The sequence below is a fragment of the Oncorhynchus tshawytscha genome, unplaced genomic scaffold (assembly GCF_018296145.1).
Source record: "Oncorhynchus tshawytscha isolate Ot180627B unplaced genomic scaffold, Otsh_v2.0 Un_contig_37_pilon_pilon, whole genome shotgun sequence".
In the NCBI taxonomy this organism is placed as follows: Eukaryota; Metazoa; Chordata; class Actinopteri; order Salmoniformes; family Salmonidae; genus Oncorhynchus; species Oncorhynchus tshawytscha.
This window is the reverse complement of record NW_024609825.1, coordinates 923,865-945,366: the sequence shown is the minus strand read 5'-3', so window position 1 is coordinate 945,366 and position 21,502 is coordinate 923,865. Positions and strand designations below refer to the sequence as shown.

Here is a 21,502-nt window from a genome sequence, read left to right as displayed (position 1 = left end):
CAGTATGTTGTTGAAGCACCTTTGGCAGCAATTAAAGCCTTGAGTCTTCTTGGGTTTGACGCTACAAGCTTGGCAAGTTTGTTGCAGTCTTCTCTGCAGATCCTCTCAAGCTCTGTTAGGTTGGATGGGGAGCGTTGTTGCACAGCTATTTTCAGGTCTCTCCAGAGATGATCAATTGGGTTCAAGTTCAGGCTCTGGCTGGGCCACTCAAGGCCATTCAGAAACTTGTCCTGACGCCACTCCTGCATTGTCTTGGCTGTGTGCATAGAGTCATAGAGTGTCTCCCCCTTTGAAGAGGAGGATGACAGTGGCAGCTTCCAATCTTTGGGAATCTCACACGATACGAAAGAGAGGGTGAACAGGCTAGTAATAGGGTTTGCAACCATTTCGGCAGATCATTTTAGAAAGAGAGGGTCCAGATTGTCTAGCCCGGCTGATTTGTAGGGGTCCAGATTTTGAAGCTCTTTCAGAACATCAACTATCTGGATATGGGTGAAGGAGAAATGGGGGAGGCTTGGGTGAGTTGCTGTGGGGGTGCAGGGCTGTTGACCGGGGTAGGGTTAGCCAGGTGGAAAGCATGGCCAGCCGTAGAAAAATGCTTATTGATATTCTCAATTATAGTGTATTTATCGGTGGTGACAGTGTTTCCTAGCCTCAGTGCAGTGGGCAGCTGGGAGGAGGTGCTCTTATTCTCCATGGACTTTACAGTGTCCCAGAACTTTTTGGAGTTTGTGCTACAGGATGCAAATTTCTGTTTGAAAAAGCTATCCTTCGCTTTCCTAACTGCCTGTGTATATTGGTTCCTAACTTCCCTGAAAAGTTGCATATCACGGGGGCTATCCGATGCTAATGCAGTACCCCACAGGATGTTTTTATGCTGGTCAAGGGCAGTCAGGTCTGAAGTGAACCAAGGGCTATATCTGTTCCTGGTTCTACATTTTTTGAATGGGGCATGCTTATTATTTAAGATGGTGAGGAAGGCACTTTTAAAGAACGACCAGGCATCCTCTATTGATGGGATGAGGTCAATATCCTGCTCGCTGAAGTGTTTAAGGGAGCGTTTGACAGGGATGGGGGTGGTCATTTGACCGCAGACCCATTACGGATGCAGGCAATGAGGCAGTGATCGCTGAGATCTTGGTTGAAGACAGCAGAGATGTATTTGGAGGGCAAGTTGGTTAGGAGGATATACAGTGCCTTGCGAAAGTATTGGTGCGTTTATACGGAGACTTGATTACACACAGGTGGATTGTATTTATCATCATTAGTCATTTAGGTCAACATTGGATCATTCAGAGATCCTCACGGAACTTCTGGAGAGAGTTTGCTGCACTGCAAGTAAAGGGGCTGAATAATTTTGCACGCCCAATTTTTCAGTTTTTGATTTGTTAAAAAAGTTTGAAATATCCAATAAATGTCGTTCCACTTCATGATTGTGTCCCACTTGTTGTTGATTCTTCACAAAAAAATACAGTTTTATATCTTTATGTTTGAAGCCTGAAATGTGGCAAAAGGTCGCAAAGTTCAAGGGGGCCGAATACTTTCGCAAGGCACTGTATATGAGGATGCCCGTGTTTACGGATTTGGGGGTTGTACCTGGTAGGTCCATTGATAATTTGTGAGATATTGAGGGCATCGAGCTTAGATTGTAGGATGGCCGGGGTGTTAAGCATGTCCCAGTTTAGGTCACCTAGCAGCACAAGCTCTGAAGAAAGATGGGGGGCAATCAATTCACATATGGTGTCCAGGGCACAGCTGGGGGCAGACGGTGGTCTATAGCAAGCGGCAACGGTGAGAGACTTGTTTCTGGAAAGGTGGATTTTTAAATGTAGAAGCTCGAATTGTTTGGGTACAGACCTGGATAGTAAGACAGAACTCTGCAGGCTATCTCTGTAGTAGATTGCAACTCCGCCCCCTTTGGCAGTGTTATCTTGTCGGAAATGTTATAGTTCGGGATGGAAATTTCAGGGTTTTTGGTGGTCTTGCTAAGCCAGGATTCAGGCTCGGCTAGGACATCCGGGTTGGCAGAGTGTGCTAAAGCAGTGAATAAAACTAACTTAGGGAGTAGGCTTCTAATGTTAACATGCATGAAATCAAGGCTTTTACGGTTACTGAAGTCAACAAATGAGAGCACCTGGGGAATAGAAGTGGAGCTAGACACTGCAGGGCCTGGATTAACCTTTACATCACCAGAGGAACAGAGGAGGAGTAGGATAAGTGTACGGCTAAAGGCTACAAGAACTGGTCGTCTAGTACGTTCGGAACAGAGAGTAAAAGGAGCAGGTTTCTGGGCACGATAGAATGGATTCAAGGCATAAAGTACAGACAAAGGTATGGTTGGATGTGAATACAGTGGAGGTAAACCTAGGCATTGAGTGATGAGAGAGATATTTTCTCTAGAAACATCATTTAAACCAGGTGATGTCACCACATATGTGAGGTGGACCTAAAGGATTAGCTAAGGCATATTGAGCAGGGCTTGAAGGCTCTACAGTGAAATAAGACAATAATCACAAACCAGAACAGCAATGGACAAGGCATATTGACATTAGGGAGAGGCATGCGTAGCCGAGTGATCATAGGGTCCAGTGAGTAGTTAGGCTGGCTGGAGACACAGAGATTCAGACAGTTAGCATGCCGGGGATAGCAAGCTAGCAGAAGGGCCTTAGAGGGACATCGCGACGGAAGAATTCTGTTATAGCCTCCTCGTGTTGAGCCTCCTCGTGCGGTCACGTCGACAGACCAGTCGTGATGGATTAGTAGGGTTCCGTGTAGTAAAGGGGTCCAGTCCAATTGACAAAATAGGTATAGTGGCCCAATAAATTGACCGATGGATCTCTTCAGCTAACAGTCCAATATGCTCTAGACAGCTAGTTGGCTGCGGTTAGCAGACTAGCAGATGGACATTCAGGGGACGTCGCGACGGAGGGGCCTGTTGAAAAAAAAAAACTCGGAAAGAATACGTCGGTAGTCCAGTCGTGATGGATAAGCAGGGCTCCGTGTAGTAAGAGGGGTCCAGGCTAATTGGCAAAATAAGTAGGGGAGATGGGCCTAGCATGGGCTAGCTCCAGCATGGCAAGCATTGTGCTTGATTCAGGACAGAGACATTAGCCAGGAGTAGCCATTCGGATTGCAGCTAGCTAGCTGCGATGATCCAGGTGAAAAGGTTCAGAGCTTGCGATAGGAATCCGGGGATATGGAGCGAAAATAAGTCCAGTATGCTCTGGTTTGAATCACATCGTGCCAACTGGCGAGAGTTTTCCGAGCTAAAATGTTAGCTGATTACCTGATGACCGCTAGCAGTGGTTAGCTGACTACTAGCTAGTAGCTCCTGTTGGGGTTCCGGTTCAAAAGTAAAGAAAAATACTTTAGAAAAAAGCAGATCCACACAACATTGGGCGAGGCGGGTTGCAGGAGTGTATTCTGAAGTTGAGGTTTAGAAAAATATAAAAAGACATGCAAATAAAAAAGATTTAAAAAGATATATACATGGAACAAGACGAGGACAAAGGCCCTTTCCCCGATTGCTCAGTTTGGCCAGGCGGCCAGCTCTAGGAAGAGTCTTGGTGGTTCCAAACAACTTCTATTTAAGAGTGATTGGAGGCCACTGTGTTCTTGGGTACCTTCAAACCTGCAGAAATGTTTTGGTACCCTTCCCCAGATCTGTGCCTCAAGACAATCCTGTTTCGGAGCTCTACAGACAATTCCTTCAGCCTCATGGCTTGGTTTTTGCTCTGACATGCACTGTCAACTTTGGGACCTTACATAGACAGGTGTGTGCCTTTCTAAATCATGTCCAATGAATGTACCACAAGTGGACTCCAATAAAGTTGTAGAAACATCTCAAGGATGATCAATGGAAACAAGATGCACCTGAGGCTCAATTTCAAGTCTCATGGCAAAGGGTCTGAATACTGAATAAATAAGGCTACATTTCTGTATTTTTATTAATACATTTTCAAAAATGTCTAAAACTTTTTTTTGCTTTGTCATTTGGGTATTGTGTGTAGATTGATGAAATTTGACACATTTTAGAAGGGTTTAACGTAACAAAATATGGAAAAACTCAAGGGGTCTGACTACTTTCTGTATACCTAACCTGTTAGTCCTGTCTCATCCTGACACCCTCTGTTCCTCAGTTGTCTTTGACAGATAGAGCTAGAACATAAACATCTTATTCACTGAATGGCCTTCCTGTACACTGGTCAATTACCCAAATACACACTCAGTGACAATTTCATCTCTGTACACATGTTCTGGGCTAGTATTGACTAATATACTCATGACCCACAAATGCATTTATAGGCACCCAAAATTGACAAGTTACTCATTTATTCAGTTCCAGATTGTTGTTCCATTCCTTGCCAAAACATATAAAATCACTAGACGTCATGTCTGACAACTCAATGACAAGTCCCCCACAGCACCCAACTGTAGTTGGGGTGGAATCCCAAAAGGCAGACATAGCTACCACATGCTGCCAATAACCCAATTATGTCCTCACACATCACTCCAGTGGCTGTCACTGCCATGCTTTTATCAGCTCTGCTGACTTGGAAGCTTACTTAAATCTGTTTTGAGTGTTTGACTTCTTTAAAATGTGTGATCCAACCGCCGTCTGTACAGAGCCACCTGGGTTCCACCTAAAGAGGAACAATGACCTTGTTCACTGACCTCGCTTCCTATAATTGCTGATGAAGTTCTGTTTCCTCTGAACAGTAACACATAAAAAAGTTAAGAATCCAATCGTTTGAAGTCTTGTTTAATTACTGAATTTTACAAAGCAATCCATGTTTTAAACATTTACAATCATTTTCTTCATGTGTTAATGCATGTACAAATCCTCCCAACCAGGTGTGGAATTTACAGCTCTCATTCAGCAAAAAGACAGGACAACGATGATCTAAACTACAAAACATAACTGTACATCCACCAGACATCAGCTTGCATTCACTCAGTCTGATCATGTTCTTCTCAAGCATGCTTTAATGTCAGTGGTTAATCAGAAACAAAGGCACATTCACTCTGTACCGTCCTACTGTAACTAACCTCACAAAAGGTACCAGACACCTAACAATCAAGCTACATTGGAGGGTATCACAGCCAGTTTACAGTGAAATATGTACAACATTTTGACATTTCATTGATGTTTCTGATAGACAAACAAGTGAACAAGTCAATAAAATACAGAGTTTTGGGTGTATCAGATCTTCTGTTTGCAGTAGAACACGCTTTCATGCTCCGGTATTTGGTTATTAAGTAGCAGGTTTCCTCAGTTCTTTTTGTGAAGAAACTTCATTTTACTTCCTAAAAGACAAACAAAATGCAAGTAAGAACTGTTCACGTCATGTAAACCTTTAACACACTTCCATGAAATTTTCCAATTGAGCTGACATCTGCAGCGTTTACTGTGAATGTGATCTCTGTCAGGGAAATGATGTAGTGCCGCAGATGGAATCGTGGTTTTGGACTACATCAGGGATCATCAACTACATTCAGCTGCGAACTGATTTTTTCTTGAGCGGATGGTTAGGTGGCCGGAACATAATTACAAATCATTTGTAGACTGCAAAAATCCCAAACATATAACATATTTGACTAAAACATAATTTTGAACATTGCTTACATTTGTATACGATCACATCTCTAATGCATGGGAATCCTTTGGAACAGATTTCCAAAAATAAAACCACTTATAGCTGATTTGCTGGTTTATACAGTCTTTTAGGTCCAACAATAAAACAGCTTACAATTTCCACCAGTTGGGGAACCCTGGACAACATGGTGCTCATTACTACATCATTGCCAAATATGAATAGGCTTCTTTTAGAACAAAACTGTGTGTCATCCTACATTTTAAGTCAGGTTACAATTTGTCCCAGCAGTAAAGTGGACAGGTAAGGTCTGTTGAGGCGAGAATTTTTTTAAGTGCAGATTCTATTTTATTTGAGAACTCACCTAGCCCTTTGAGGAACTTGTTCACTCCACTCTGCTCTGTGTCTGGTAGCTCTTCCAGGTACTGCTCCACCCTCTGCTCAAAGAGTCCTGACAGAAACACAACAAAATGGCAGAATAACATGAGGTAATTACCAGTGGTGTAAAGTACTTAAGTAGTACTGTAAAGTATTTTTACTTACGTTGTTTTTTTGGGGTATTTGTACTTCACCATTTCCATTTGACTAGTTACTTTACTACATTCCTAAAGAAAATGTACTTTACTCCATACATTTTAACTGACATCCATAAGTACTTGTTACATTTTGAATGTGTAGCAGCAGGACAGGAACATTCACATTCATCCAAATTCACACACTTAAAGACAACACATGGTCATCCTTTCTGCCTCTGATCTGGCAGACTCACTAAACACAAATGAATCTTTTGTAAATGTGAGTGTTGGAGGGCTAGCCACACATTTTAAAAATAAGAAAATGCTTAATAGAAGGAATTTAAAATGAGTTATACTTTTGATACTTAATTTAGAACCAAATACTTGGTGTTGGGCTTGCCCCAGACATAGCGTTTTCCGTGATGGCAAAGAAGCTACATTTTAGTCGTACCTTCTTCCATATGTTTGGGGAGTCTCAGATACCTTTTGGCAAACACCAAATGTGTTTATTTATTTTTTTCTTTAAGCAAAGGCTTTTTTCTGTCCACTCTTCCATAAATCCCAGCTGTGTGGAGTGTACAGCTTAAAGTGGTCCTATGGACAGATACGCCAATCTCAGCTGTGGAGCTTTGCAGCTCCTTCAGGGTTATCTTTGGTATCTTTGTTGCCGCTCTGATTAATGCCCTCCTTGCCTGGTCCAAGAGTTTTGGTGGGCTGCCATCTCTTGGCAGGTTTGTTGTGGTGCCATATTCTTTCCATTGTTTAATAATGGATTTAATGGTGCTCAGTGGGATGTTCAAAGTTTCTGATACCAAAAATTATACCCCAACCCTGATCTGTACTTCTCCACAACTTTATCCCTGACCTGTTTGGAGAGCTCCTTGGTCTTCATGGTGCTGCTGACTCTGGAGCTTTTCAGAACAGGTGTATATATACTCAGATCATGTGACAGATCATGTGACACTTAGATTGCACACAGGTGGACTTTATGTAACTAATTATGTGATTTCTGAAGGTAATTGGTTACACCAGATCTTATTTAGAGGCTTCATAGCAAAGGGGGTGAATACATATGCACACATCACTTTTAATGATTTTTATTTTTTAAGTTATTCTTTTCATTTCACTTCACCAATTTGGACTATTTTGTGTATGTCCGTTACATGAAATCCAAATCAAATCTATTTAAATACATGTTGTAATGCCACAAAATAGGAAAAACACCAAGGGGGATGAATACTTCTGCAAGGCTTTTTTTTTATTGTGGGGTAATGTTACAGTGCAGTATATCAGAGAAAGCATGTTTTGGTATGGGGGGAAATACCCTTCACTACGTGGCCAGGAGATGGCACTGAATACCCAGCTAGAACCGTTGTCAACGAGAGGGCCGTACCAACACAGGTTTGAGAAGATCCCTTTAGGGATTTTGGAATACTTTGGCGGAAAAGTGAGGGGTGACAGTGCCTACCTCTAAAGAGGATTTCTACCAATCATTACAGTTGACATATTATTTGTGTTATGATGAACTACAATGAATAAATTTTAGGAGGACAGGACACACTTAACGTTATTATCTCTTAACAAGTAGACAGGACCATTCCATTACAGACTGTTGTGTAGGGTGGACTGACAGTGTCATTGTAGGTTTGCTCTACCTTTGGCCCGGCATTTCCGCAGCTCCCGGTCTTGGATGAACCCAGCAAACATTTGGGACTCCATGAAGACCCCCAGGAAGCGACGGATGCTCTTGGAGGCCACAGACTTGCGGAAGGCCTCGCGCTGGAAAATGCGTTCTCCTCGCTCGCTCTGGGTGAGGAACAGGGAGTAGTGGCCGATGGTTTCCAGGAAGAAACGGATGAAGGCCTCCGACACCAGGCTGTTCAAGGAGTTACACTCTACAGAAACAGACAAAATAGGATAGGTTAGTATTATGATGCTGAAACTGAAACACACTTAATACATGTTCAATACATCTAGAAAGAAGCAAAACAAACTACAGTGGAACTCTTTTTATGCTTGAGAATTGTGCTTGAGAATCAAGTAGAGCCTATAACATTTGTTGGAATGACAAGAGTTATTTAGAGTTGATGTTAAACTGATATTGTGTATTCATACGTAACATTAAACAAACACTACATTCTGAACACCAGTAACCTTCAATTCAGTGAGGTGAATCACCCATTCCAGGAGTTCTCATCACTCCACAGACAATATATTGCTCCCAGACATGTGCTGTACATGTTCTTGTTCACAAGGTTGAAACATGGCCAGTGCTTTGTTGTCCTAATTCACACTCGTAACATCCGGTTTAGTAGAGAGTGACGATGTGTCCCTCGTTCACCTTCGTCTGACTCGCTGTCAGAGTCCTGATTGATGATGTCATTCCTCTGCTCCAGAGCTAGCTCAAGAGCAGACTGGAGTTTCCGTGGCAACAACGAGGCCTCATCATCCATCTATTCACACACATAACAATTTAATTAGTGACAATAAACAAGAATATCAAAAGATCAGTCCATATTATATTACAATAAACATTCTAGTCTTTGTTTACGGTGAGGTACTGGAGAATTGAGACCAACCTGTCTGAGAAAGCGGTCAGTTCCCAAGTCCACCATCAAAGCCTGCAAAGGAAACAAACAAGTCACATATTTGTGACTCATTTCAGGAAACTAGGCGTATGTCGCACGTCACTACTTGACAGGAGAGGCATTTGAACATAAACATTCATTGTTTATCAAAATGCGATTTATGGCAGAAATGCCTTTGGAACATGTGAACTTTCATGTGCCTTAATAACAAACTTGTATTCCATCTGTAAATATGAATAAAATTGTTAAATTATGAGCCGAGTTGGTTTAGCCATGGAAAAAGAAAGGAACCATCCTGCTAGCCATGATTGGCTGAGATAATTGAAGGGCTGGACATGCCGAGAGATGAGTTTGGTTTGGTCTGACGTGTAGCATGCTTCTGTCTATAACTTGAGCTGTTCAGTATGTGTTGATAGTCCTTTCTACCGCATCGTTTTTGAAAGATATAAGGTTAGCCATTGAGAACTGCAAAAGATTTCAAACTTTTCTCAACTACATTGATGCCCTAAATTTAGCAGGCGTTATCAACAGATCAGTTGGAAAAAGTGATGGGCTACTTTCTGCACAGGCCACGGTCAGTGTGAACCGGAGTGACTTGACACAATACTGGCCAAACAAGATGTAGCTACAAACAAAACAGAGTTAAATGGTTCCAGTCTGCCATGAAGCGTTCATCCATGTATACAGGTAAGAGTCTAGCTACATTTTCAGATATTATACATTTCAAATTGTCAGAATGTTGTTTCATTGCAAGTTAAAGCATACTGTTCACTAGCTAGCGAGCGTTAGCTTGCTGGTTCGCTATCTAACGTTACATGTATGATATGTGTTGTAATATTATTTGAATCACAAAGCCATTTGCATTACTAGTTATAGCCTAATGTTAGCTAGCTAACATTGAACCAAGTTGGTTAACTTTAGCTACCTGCAGATTCATACTACAGCTATGACAATGTTTGTATTGGTCGTAGTATGAGTTGGGATTTTTCCGGTTCATTGTTTAGCTAGCTAGCTACATGTCTAAAGAAAAGACTCCACTTCACCAGATGATTACATGACCCATCAAGTTAGCCAGGTGTGTCTGGGGGTGATTCCGGCCATCTATTGTATTTCTAGACAATAGTGACCCATCCACTTAGCTAGACGAGGATGGGGGGAGGTTAAGGCATTTCCTTCACATGACCCATCAATTTAGACAAGTGTGTCAGGTAAGTGTCATCTAATAATTATAAAATATTTTTATCTGGACACTTTGTGTTTTTGATATTGCTACTAGGTTAGACTACTGCAATGCTCTACTTTCCGGCTACCCGGATAAAGCACTAAATAAACTTCAGTTGGTGCTAAATACGGCTGCTAGAATCCTGACTAGAACCAAAAAATTTGATCATATTACTCCAGTGCTAGCCTCTCTACACTGGCTTCCTGTCAAAGCAAGGGCTGATTTCAAGGTTTTACTGCTAACCTACAAAGCATTACATGGGCTTGCTCCTACCTATCTCTCTGATTTGGTCCTGCCGTACATACCTACACGTACGCTACGGTCACAAGACGCAGGCCTCCTAATTGTCCCTAGAATTTCTAAGCAAACAGCTGGAGGCAGGGCTTTCTCCTATAGAGCTCCATTTTTATGGAACGGTCTGCCTACCCATGTCAGAGACGCAAACTCAGTCTCAACCTTTAAGTCTTTACTGAAGACTCATCTCTTCAGTGGGTCATATGATTGAGTGTAGTCTGGCCCAGGAGTGGGAAGGTGAACGGAAAGGCTCTGGAGCAACGAACCGCCCTTGCTGTCTCTGCCTGGCCGGTTCCCCTCTTTCCACTGGGATTCTCTGCCTCTAACCCTATTACAGGGGCTGAGTCACTGGCTTACTGGGGCTCTCTCATGCCGTCCCTGGAAGGGGTGCGTCACCTGAGTGGGTTGATTCACTGATGTGGTCATCCTGTCTGGGTTGGCGCCCCCCTTGGGTTGTGCCATGGCGGAGATCTTTGTGGGCTATACTCAGCCTCATCTCAGGATGGTAAGTTGGTGGTTGAAGATATCCCTCTAGTGGTTTGGGGGCTGTGCTTTGGCAGAGTGGGTGGGGTTACATCCTTCCTGTTTGGCCCTGTCCTCGGATGGGGCCACAGTGTCTCCTGACCCCTCCTGTCTCAGCCTCCAGTATTTATGCGTCGGGGGGCTAGGGTCCGTTTGTTATATCTGGAGTACCTCTCCTGTCCTATTCGGTGTCCTGTGTGAATTTAAGTGTGCTCTCTCTAATTCTCTGAGAACCTGAGCCTTAGGACCATGCCTCAGGACTACCTGACATGATGACTCCTTGCTGTCCCCAGTCCACCTGGCCGTGCTGCTGCTCCAGTTTCAACTGTTCTGCCTTATTATTATTATTATTGGACCATGCTGGTCATTTATGAACATTTGAACATCTTGGCCATGTTCTGTTATAATCTCCACCCGGCACAGCCAGAAGAGGACTGGCAACCCCACATAGCCTGGATCCTCTCTAGGTTTCTTCCTAGGTTTTGGCCTTTCTAGGGAGTTTTTCCTAGCCACCGTGCTTCTACACCTGCATTGCTTGCTGTTTGGGGTTTTAGGCTGGGTTTCTGTACAGCACTTTGAGATATCAGCTGATGTACGAAGGGCTATATAAATAAATTTGATTTGATTTACTATGAAAGTAACCATTTCACTGTATTGTTTTCACCTTCTGTATCCTGGGCATGTGTGTGTTTACCAGAGACGGTAATGTGAAGAACAACATGACCTGCACCAAAGTCAGGTTAGGAAATAGGCCAAGGACTACATAAAGTGTATTTTTACCTGGAGTTTTTTTGTTAGTGTAGGCTAGTACTGTTACCACTTTTAGTCATGAAATCTTTGGTTGTTTACTAAACTAGTCGCTCTGTTTAGGCCATGGCCTCACATGTGAATCCTTAAAGAGATGGGTGTGGCTAAGGCTTAAGAGGGTGTGTACAATGCTGAATGGGTGTAGACAAAGGAGAGCTCTCCATTAGGTGTACCAAAACATTTCTCAAATGGGGTTACAAGTTTATCAACTTTCAAAGTAGAATTACTTTCCCATTGTTCCTAAACTGCAGTGTATGATATACCATTTTCTACCTCTGAGGCTCTACTTTTATCCAATATAAAAAAAAACATTTAAAATGTTGCTACATAAGACCAAATCAAGGTGGTCGATCACATTTAGGAATCTTCAGTCAAATCCAGGCTTCTTCCATGTGCATACAGTGGTTTAAAGTGAATACCAATGCCCTCTACAAATAAATCAAACTCTCCATCAAGAGAAAGACGAGCTCTTCCAGAAGTTGGAAGTGTTATACCAGTGTTAAAATGAGATCTTTATAAGCAGCAAAGGATACTTGGGGAATTTGAATTGAGTCGATCAGCAACATCAAGACAGATGTAAACAGACAACAGATACTGTTGACAGGCCATTAAAAGCCCTGTGTCAAGTGTGACAGACAGGGTGAGATGGTATTTTTCACACACACCATGGGCTGAGGGCAGATGCTGCTGACTTGGTCTAACTGTGTTATAGCAGAGAGCTGGACTTTAAGAGTCCTGATGGCTTCTCCTGCCAGGCTTTTATTGAGAGCCAGAACCTCCCTCTCTCCCTCCCTACTGGGGCCAGACCCCAGAGCTGAGGGCTGAGGCTGCCCTGGCATGGGCCCTGCAGGCTGCAGCAGCTGCCAACTGCCAAGGCCACATTCACTGGGGGTTTAGGTCAGGGTCAGCCACACTACAGCACGTTGAGGCTGGAGGAGTTGTTGCTACTTTAACGAGGATGGATTCTGGTGATTTCCCCCTCTTTCCAGTCTGCCTTGGCAAATCAGCGCTCCGTTCCAAGAATGCTGCAGAACAGTCCAGCTGGGAGAGCAGAGAAACAGACACGTCTTCTTTCCCTCCTCCCTCTGTAATTGATGACAAAACTGCTGCAGGTCAACGTCCTGTTAGGCTTTGACCACAGCGAGACTGCTGGACAGCACTGAACAGGCAATTATAGCTATAGCAGGCCTCACACTGTGTGTGGACTCTGACACCTCAATACTAGGAAGCTCATGGCTTGAATTCTAATACTGAATACAGGGAGCCTACAGTGTCCATGGCAGCAAAACAGAGGAAACGGGTCATATTACACTCAGCGCTCTGAGAGAATTCAAGTTTGAGCAGACCTTTCGAAAACACAATGCTATTGCTCAATGTGTGACTGTGAATTTAACATGAGACTGATTTAGAACTCTCTCTGGTATGTATTGCTTGAATGAATAGACATTAAAAAAAAGTTTGAGGGTAAAAATGCTCTGAATCACTGGAAGGTCCAGCATTCTTTCAAAGAAGCCTGTGACAGTCATCCAGAGAGTGTGGTTTCATCCTGGACCCAGGGGTGGTCCTGGGTCTCTGAGGGAGGTTGGGAGGAGCACCATGATAGCTGTCTCGTGAGATGTCCCAGTTACTGTATATCCGGATGCTTCTGAATCTGTCCCATGGCTGCACCAATCAGCCAAGAGGATCAACATACCTACGCAATTCTCTCCAGAAATATAAGTTCCTCATTGGGTAAATGTTTAATGAAAACAAGCAGGGTAATTGACTGTGTAATATACTGTAGGTTGTTGTGGGCGTTTTACTGCTGACCAGTAACAGGAAGGCCAATCGCCAGCCCAGCGTGATGGAGAGATGGAATGTGACAGTGGTATAGCCTCTAATCTGTAGCCTCAAGCTAACACAATCAGAGGTGCAGAATGAGGAGGAAATAGAGCCAATACATTAAACCTGGTCTAAGACAAGCAAGACAGTGGGAGACAAAAATGAAAAGCCAGAGAGAGAGACATGAAGTACCAACCTCTTCCACAGGCAGGTCTTTGAGTTTGGGCAGAGAGCTGGACAGGAGCCCCACCAGGAAGGGCGTGGGGCAGCAGACGATGTCCACCATGGAGGCAGGCAGGACGGGGATGAAGGTGTGCTGCCAGGAGAAGGGATAGAGCAGAGCCACCACCGCGTGCATACAGCTGGACAGGGTACTGCAGAGAGGGAGACAGACAACCATAGAATTACATATAGAATCACTATATCTAATCATTTTAAGATCTCTATGGGGACAGTCAACATCATATACAGCTGGACAGGGTACTACCGGGGAGGGAGACAGACAACATCACTCACAACACAGAACTGCAGGGGGCCCATCAGTAAAACCAGATATGAACATTGTTAGGGGAAAACATGGGGATGCCAGATTTTCCATCAGATTGCCCACTTTATCCTGACCTTTGAAAGGGAGTGGTGGATTGTGTTTTGAAGTGAACACTGAGTACTCCTAAAACAACAGCCAGCAGCGGACAAAGAACGACAAACAGATGCAACAAAAATGTGGACTCTCATGTTCCTCTATAAAATTCAAAATAAAAGCTTATTGAGATTTAAAGTTCATTATTATCTGCCTCTAATATCAAGAAGAGAGCCGAATGAGAGCGCATTGCTTAACGTCATAAGTGAACCAGTCTTTCCAACGTCCAAACCAAACAACAACCTGATCCTCTTTTCCTTGAAACAATTACTTTTGTATATGTGAGGCGAACCAGTGCGGCTATGTACCCTGGCTTAACACCATGTTCCTACCTCCAGTTGGTCTAAGGGACAGTCTGAAATCCATTCTCAACAGGCTGTTCTTTCTCTCCAACAACAGATGAAAATAAGAAAAAGACAGGAAAGGAAAGGATAGAGCAGAAAGAAATCACACCTCCTGACACTCAGCTGCCAGGAGAGAGCTCAAGTACAAGACTTCACATTGGAGCAGCCAGTAGCGGGAAAAATACCCAAATGTCATACTTGAAAGATAACTTAATAGAAAATGACTCAAGTGGACCTCCCAGGTGGCGCAGTGGTTAAGGGCGCTGTACTGCAGCGCCAGCTGTGCCACCAGAGACCCTGGGTTTGCGCCCAGGCTCTGTCGTAACCGGCCGTGACCGGGAGGTCTATGGGGCGATGCACAATTGGCCTAGCGTCGTCCGGGTTAGGGAGGGCTTGGCCGGTAGGGATATCCTTGTCTCATTGCAAACCAGCGACTCCTGTGGCGGGCTGGGTGCAGTGCACGCTAACCAAGGTTGCCAGGTGTTTCCTCCGACACATTGGTGCAGCTGGCTTCCGGGTTGGATGCGCACTGTGTTAAGAAGCAAATGTAAATGGGCATTCTCTGGTGGCACAGCTGGCGCTGCAGTACAGCGCCCTTAACCACTGCGCCACCTGGGAGGCCCACTTGAGTCATTTTCTATTAAGTTATTCATTCATAAATGTAATTTCTGAAATATACTTAAGTAATTAAGTATCAAAATTTTAAATGCAAACCAGAAGGCACCATTTTTTTTTTTTTTCAATTTACAGATAAATAGCCAGGGGCACACTCCAACACATAATTTATAAACAAAGCATGGGTTCAGTGAGTCCACCAGATCAGAGACAGTAGGGATGACCAGGGATGTTCTCTTGAAGTGCGTGAATTGGACAATTTTCCTGTCCTGGTAAACATTCCAAATGTAACGAGTACTTTTGGGTGTCAGGGAAAATGTATGGAGTAAAAAGTACATTATTTTCTTTAGGAATGTAGTGAAGTAAAAGTAAAAGTTGTCCAAAATATAAATAGTAAAGTAAAGTACAAAAACTCCAAAAACTCTTAAGTAGTACTTTAAAGTATTTTTACTAAAGTACTTTACAGCACTGGGAGCAGCAGACAGGTTCACCCATGGCAACCATTCAAAAGCTTTAATCTGTTACGTTTCCACCTCTTCCACAGTGTAACACCCTTAACTACACAGCCCACAGCTAAGACCTGCTCTATAAACATCTGACAGGCTGATTACACTAGGCACTGCCACTGTGGCAACACACACAGTAGGTCCACTCCCTCACCCTCAGATGGGTTGGGTGTGTTACAATAGTTTAACAAGATCTTGAATCCATTTGATATTACACAAAACAGCACCCTTACCGCTGGTGAATTTTGACAGCTGTGGCTTAACACAAAATCAAAATTGTATGTCATCTTTCTCACGGTCCCAAGTTTGTTGACAGTGGCTGACCCTCCTCCCCTCTGTCCCCCTGCACTCCATACAGTCCATGTACACACAGATAGAGAGGGGAAATAAACCATGAGGCCCATCAGAAACACACAGATACCACAACTCTAAATCAGTGGGGATCAAACACTCCACTAAAGATGAATGCACTGTTAATAAGGAATGTTGTCTATAGTTGTTCTCTTCAACAGCAGAGGGCACATCCTACCAAACACATAGTACTCCCACTACATATAAGTGTCCACGCTCTATCACAACGTCAATATTGATGTGCATACAGCCTCTCCTTGACAGAACCTTTATCTTGTTTTGGTACAGTTTACTGTAAATAGAGCTATGAGTATAATGGCAAGTTATTATAGTTAATGAACACTGTAAAGCGAGACCAGTATCTACATGGCTCAACAACTGCAGCCCCATGGTCTGTTCAGGTTTCTTATTCACCCATCATAACATAGAGCAGAAAGCAGTCTCAGTTTCACTGTCTTGAGTTTTATTTGCAGAAGGAACTGATCCTTTTGAACAGATCCAGTCTCCGGGGTTTGACATGTTCCACCAGGGAGTGATGGGGTGCAGCTCTCAGAACCTCAGCCACAAGCAAGACAGAGCAAGCGCTGCAGAGGAGAGGACTGATACCATGAGTATCACTTACACACTCAGTCCTGAGGGAACACTCATAGGAAATGATGAACTTGCAATAAAAACACCATCTCTGCCCACATCTGCCAGTCAACTCTCTAAGGGTGCGTGCCAAATGGCACTCTATTCCTTATACACTGCTCAAAAAAATAAAGGGAATACTTAAACAACACAATGTAACTCCAAGTCAATCACACTTCTGTGAAATCAAACTGTCCACTTAGGAAGCAACACTGATTGACAATAAATTTCACATGCTGTTGTGCAAATGGAATAGACAACAGGTGGAAATTATAGGCAATTAGCAAGACACCCCCAATAAAGGAGTGGTTCTGCAGGTGGTGACCACAGACCACTTCTCAGTTCCTATGTTTCCTGGCTGATGTTTTGGTGACTTTTGAATGCTGGCGGTGCTTTCACTCTAGTGGTAGCATGAGACGGAGTCTACAACCCACACAAGTGGCTCAGGTAGTGCAGCTCATCCAGGATGGCACATCAATGCGAGCTGTGGCAAGAAGGTTTGCTGTGTCTGTCAGCGTAGTGTCCAGAGCATGGAAGTGCTACCAGGAGACAGGCCAGTACATCAGGAGATGTGGAGGAGGCCGTAGGAGGGCAACAACCCAGCAGCAGGACTGCTACCTCCGCCTTTGTGCAAGGAGGAGCAGGAGGAGCACTGCCAGAGCCCTGCAAAATGACCTCCAGCAGGCCACAAATGTACATGTGTCTGCTCAAACGGCAGAAACAGACTCCATGAGGGTGGTATGAGGGCCCGACGTCCACAGGTGGGGGTTGTGCTTACAGCCCAACACCGTGCAGGACATTTGGCATTTGCCAGAGAACACCAAGATTGGCAAATTCGCCACTGGCGCCCTGTGCTCTTCACAGATGAAAGCAGGTTCACACTGAGCACATGTGACAGACGTGACAGAGTCTGGAGACGCCGTGGAGAACGTTCTGCTGCCTGCAACATCCTCCAGCATGACCGGTTTGGCGGTGGGTCAGTCATGGTGTGGGGTGGCATTTCTTTGAGGGGCCGCACAGCCCTCCATGTGCTCGCCAGAGGTAGCCTGACTGCCATTAGGTACCGAGATGAGATCCTCAGACCCCTTGTGAGACCATATGCTGGTGCGGTTGGACCTGGGTTCCTCCTAATGCAAGACAATGCTAGACCTCATGTGGCTGGAGTGTGTCAGCAGTTCCTGCAAGAGGAAGGCATTGATGCTATGGACTGGCCCGCCCGTTCCCCAGACCTGAATCCAATTGAGCACATCTGGGACATCATGTCTCGCTCCATCCACCAACGCCACGTTGCACCACAGACTGTCCAGGAGTTGGCGGATGCTTTAGTCCAGGTCTGGGAGGAGATCCCTCAGGAGACCATCCGCCACCTCATCAGGAGCATGCCCAGGCGTTGGTGGGAGGTCATACAGACAAGTTGAGGCCACACACACTACTGAGCCTCATTTTGACTTGTTTTAAGGACATTACATCAAAGTTGGATCAGCCTGTAGTGTGGTTTTCCACTTTAATTTTGAGTGTCACTCCAAATCCAGACCTCCATGGGTTGATAAATTTGATTTCCATTGATAATTTTTGTGTGATTTTGTTGTCAGCACATTCAACTATGTCAAGAAAAAAGTATTTAATAAGAATATTTCATTCATTCAGATCTAGGATGTGTTATTTTAGTGTTTCCTTTATTTTTTTGAGCAGTGTATATTGCATAACTTTTGACCAGAGCAAATATGGGCAGTAGTGTACCACATAGGGAAAGGGGTTCTATTTGGGACGCACAAGGTGATAACAAAACCATATCAGCACCCGCACAACTGACCACTTAAGTTTAGAGGATTCTAACTTTGCTTTGTGATATTTTGCATTTGGGGTTACATAAGCATGTCAGATCAGGAATGGTTGTCCTGGGTCTGTCTGTGGCTGACCATGCAGATTCCCAGGAAACTCTCAGGATAGAGAGGCTTACTCTGTCAAACCCACAGGTGCAGGATGGAGAGTCCCAGTGTCAGCAGCACTGTCCACGAGCCCAGACGGGCCCATTTCAGCCCAGGACAACCACAGGCCCTGGCAGGAGCATCAGTACAGCTGTTGACTAACAGCTCCTCATACTGAAGCACATACATATTTTTCTGGGTGAGAATCAGTGCTTAATTTGTAAATCGGGAGGTGCCGGACCAAAAAAGTGAGGGCGAGAGGGGGATAACCTGGGGAGCTCTGATGTACCAGAACGCATGAGAGAAAAATCCCCTTTAATAAAGCACTGCATACATGTCATTGCATTTGCTTAGTGGCATAGAGAAGTAGAGCAGAGGCACTTACAGAAGTTGCACAGATGGAGGACATTTTTAGTGGCCTAGGGTCTGGGAAAAATTGTTGCCTTTTATAAACGCATTTCATGCAATTCTGCATCATTTTACATGACTGGAGACTTTAGCTGATTTTTTTTTAATACCGTACAAATGGTCAAAATGACAGTATACTTTGACACTGACACACTGAGATCAATAAAAACGACCTTGTCTTAAATCCATCAATAGTCTAGGCATAGGTGTGTGGAGACACACATATTGTAGGCTACAACATGAGGAAATGATAGTCCTAAAAATGCTTTCCAGTTTCACTGACTCACCCAATCATGTGCAGCCCAATCACAGGTGATTCGTGCCAAAAGCCTCTCTCTCTCTTGTTTTACTTTGTAAAAAACGTTTGGAAGTTGATCAAAAATGTTGGTGGCCTACAGCAAACACATTAGTCTTCTCTTTTCAACAGGAGCCATTTGCTTTCCACCCTATGTTTTCCCACGATTGTATTTGAAATATTGCCTATTTTATCTGCATGCTGTTCACTGACAGATTTAGGCTATGCCTTGTAATTGGCCACACACAATCCATAGCTAGATAATTTGTTAAAATAAGCTACTGATCTTCTGTGACTAAATTACAGGCTTTCTCATGGTGTACTAGGCTATTCTGAATTATTTCATTTCTTTCTGAACAGACAGCAGTAACTCTATAACTTTGGCAAATGTATTTAAATGTATCAGGGGTGATGCAGATCATCCAGAACCCTTCGCACAGCTATGATTCTATAAGGAAATAAATGAAGTGCAACACTGGAGAGATCAGCGTTGCAGGCTCATTCATGTCTATCAGAGCAGATAGGGAGAGAGATCATAGAAAGTGAATCTCGTTCCAGTTCTGTGAGAGACACAGGCGCGCTTCTCACACAGCCACACGTTGGTCTCAAACATAGGTTGCAACATTGCGCAAACCTAAACCAACTCGAATATCAGGGGAAAAAATCTACTTTTTCACATGACGCGGGGCCTCGAATGAACTTTGATTGTTTTAGGGCCTCCTGAGTGGCGCAGTGGTCTAAGGCACTGCATCGCAGTGCTAGCTGTGCCACTAGAGATTCTGGTTTTGAGTCCAGGCTATGTCGCAGCCGGCCGCGACCGGGAGACCCATGGGACGGCGCACAATTGGCCCAGCATCGTCCGGGTTAGGGGATGGTCTGGCAGGCAGGGATGTTCTTGTCCCATGGCGCTCTAGCGACTCCTGTGGCGGGCCGGGCGCAGTGCACGCTGACACGTTCGCCAGGTGTGCGGTGTTCCCTCCGACACATTGATGTGGCTGGCTTCTGGATTAAGCGGGAATTGTGTCAAGAAGCAATGAGGCATAGTTGGATTGTGTTTCGGAGGATGCATGGCTCTCGACCTTCGCCTCTCCCGAGTCCATATGGGAGTTGCAGAGATGAGACAAGACTGTAACTACCAATTGGATACCACGAAATTGGGGAGAAAAAGGGGGTAAAAAATTATAACTTTGATCGCTTTTATTAGGATCCAGCTCAAATTAAGCAATGGTGAGAATGATGAATGAAAATGTCCATAATGCTCATTGGTGCATCTAGTAGAATGTTTAGTATTCACATAGAGTCTTTTCCCCACTTCCTCTCCATAAGGATCTCAAGTCCCCATCACAGCCTAGGCTTGGACTCCCTAGTATGAACAGTTGTAACGGAAGCTGTTGAACAGTAAGACCAGGCTTCTCTTGGGCAACCCTACTCATGGTTCTATTCTAGCCTATTGATTCCAATGCTTCTTGTGGGCAGCATTGCAGTGTGTGTGTATATATAATAATAATAATAATAATAATAATAATAATAATAATAATAATTATGGGAAAGTCAGATGCTTGGCCTCTGGTTTCCATCTTCTGAGTTTCCCTCTTCAGTCTCAAAGAAATATTTTAGATACAGTATGTTTCCACTGTGTTCTTCCACTCCACCTTTGGGTGTTAGAAATACACACGGGGAAAGTGTTAAGTTGTTGTAGGTTGTTAGTTGCGGTGCCAGCATTGCTCAGTGTGATACAACACTGTTCAGGAGTAATAAGGGACTAAATAAACTGTACAGCTTGTTCCCAGATTAGAGTGGTACACTGTAGCTACCTACAGTGGCTCACTTTAACAGACTGGGGTTACAGACACACACCATATTATACGGCTGCTGCTGCTGCTGCTGGAGTCTGGAGCAATGGGCTCTTCCTGAATCTTCCTGCAAACCCCAGTCATTTCAACAGGTGGTAGAAGAAGATTATGAATGGGGTTTGAAAGGAGGATTTTAAACTAATAAAAATGCAATACATCTGGTGACTACCATGTGTTAGTTTGAAGTTTTCTGATGTTACAGGGAGTGGTGTAAGGGGAAACGAGGTACAGAAAACAGCCTTCCTTCTCCCTCTCAGAAAACAAGAGCCTGATTAATTCACCATGACCATGAGAAAAGCTTTCAGAGGCGGTCTTTTGCTCTCGCTCTGCACCCCCGCTCTTTCTTCCTCCCTGTTTCTCCCTCTCTTACCCTCCATCTTTCTCCCACTCATACACACACTACCTTTCCTCCCAATCCCCTGTCTGTTCTACTGTGGGCCGCTCAGCAAATACAATAGAAACATTGCCTTATTAAAGCACTTCAGTAATCGGAAACAACCTCCATGTTCTCATTCTGATACATACAAAGACGCTTGCTTTTGGCAAACGACCTGTTGCGACCTCTTAAA

The 21,502-nt window shown here is 44.1% G+C and overlaps 1 protein-coding gene across 7 annotated transcripts in view; it reads right to left on the bottom strand.

The window, feature by feature from the left end:
- Nucleotides 1-4,746: 4,746 nt before the first annotated feature.
- Nucleotides 4,747-21,502, bottom strand: part of LOC112263830 (DENN domain containing 2B) — an 82,547-nt gene continuing 65,791 nt past the window's right edge. For 6 of the 7 annotated variants that reach the window (XM_024440452.2, XM_042319089.1, XM_024440451.2 and 3 more), the window contains 6 exons: nucleotides 13,560-13,737; nucleotides 8,689-8,730; nucleotides 8,451-8,562; nucleotides 7,765-8,004; nucleotides 5,959-6,045; nucleotides 4,747-5,307 (listed from right to left, as the gene is read on the bottom strand). In XM_024440452.2, coding sequence (XP_024296220.2) covers nucleotides 5,273-5,307; nucleotides 5,959-6,045; nucleotides 7,765-8,004; nucleotides 8,451-8,562; nucleotides 8,689-8,730; nucleotides 13,560-13,737 — 694 coding nt within the window. In that variant the 3' untranslated portion in view covers nucleotides 4,747-5,272. Of the gene's footprint in view, nucleotides 5,308-5,958; nucleotides 6,046-7,764; nucleotides 8,005-8,450; nucleotides 8,563-8,688; nucleotides 8,731-13,559; nucleotides 13,738-13,809; nucleotides 13,847-21,502 lie in introns of those variants that run through there. The other variant, XM_024440455.2, reaches the window with a different exon arrangement.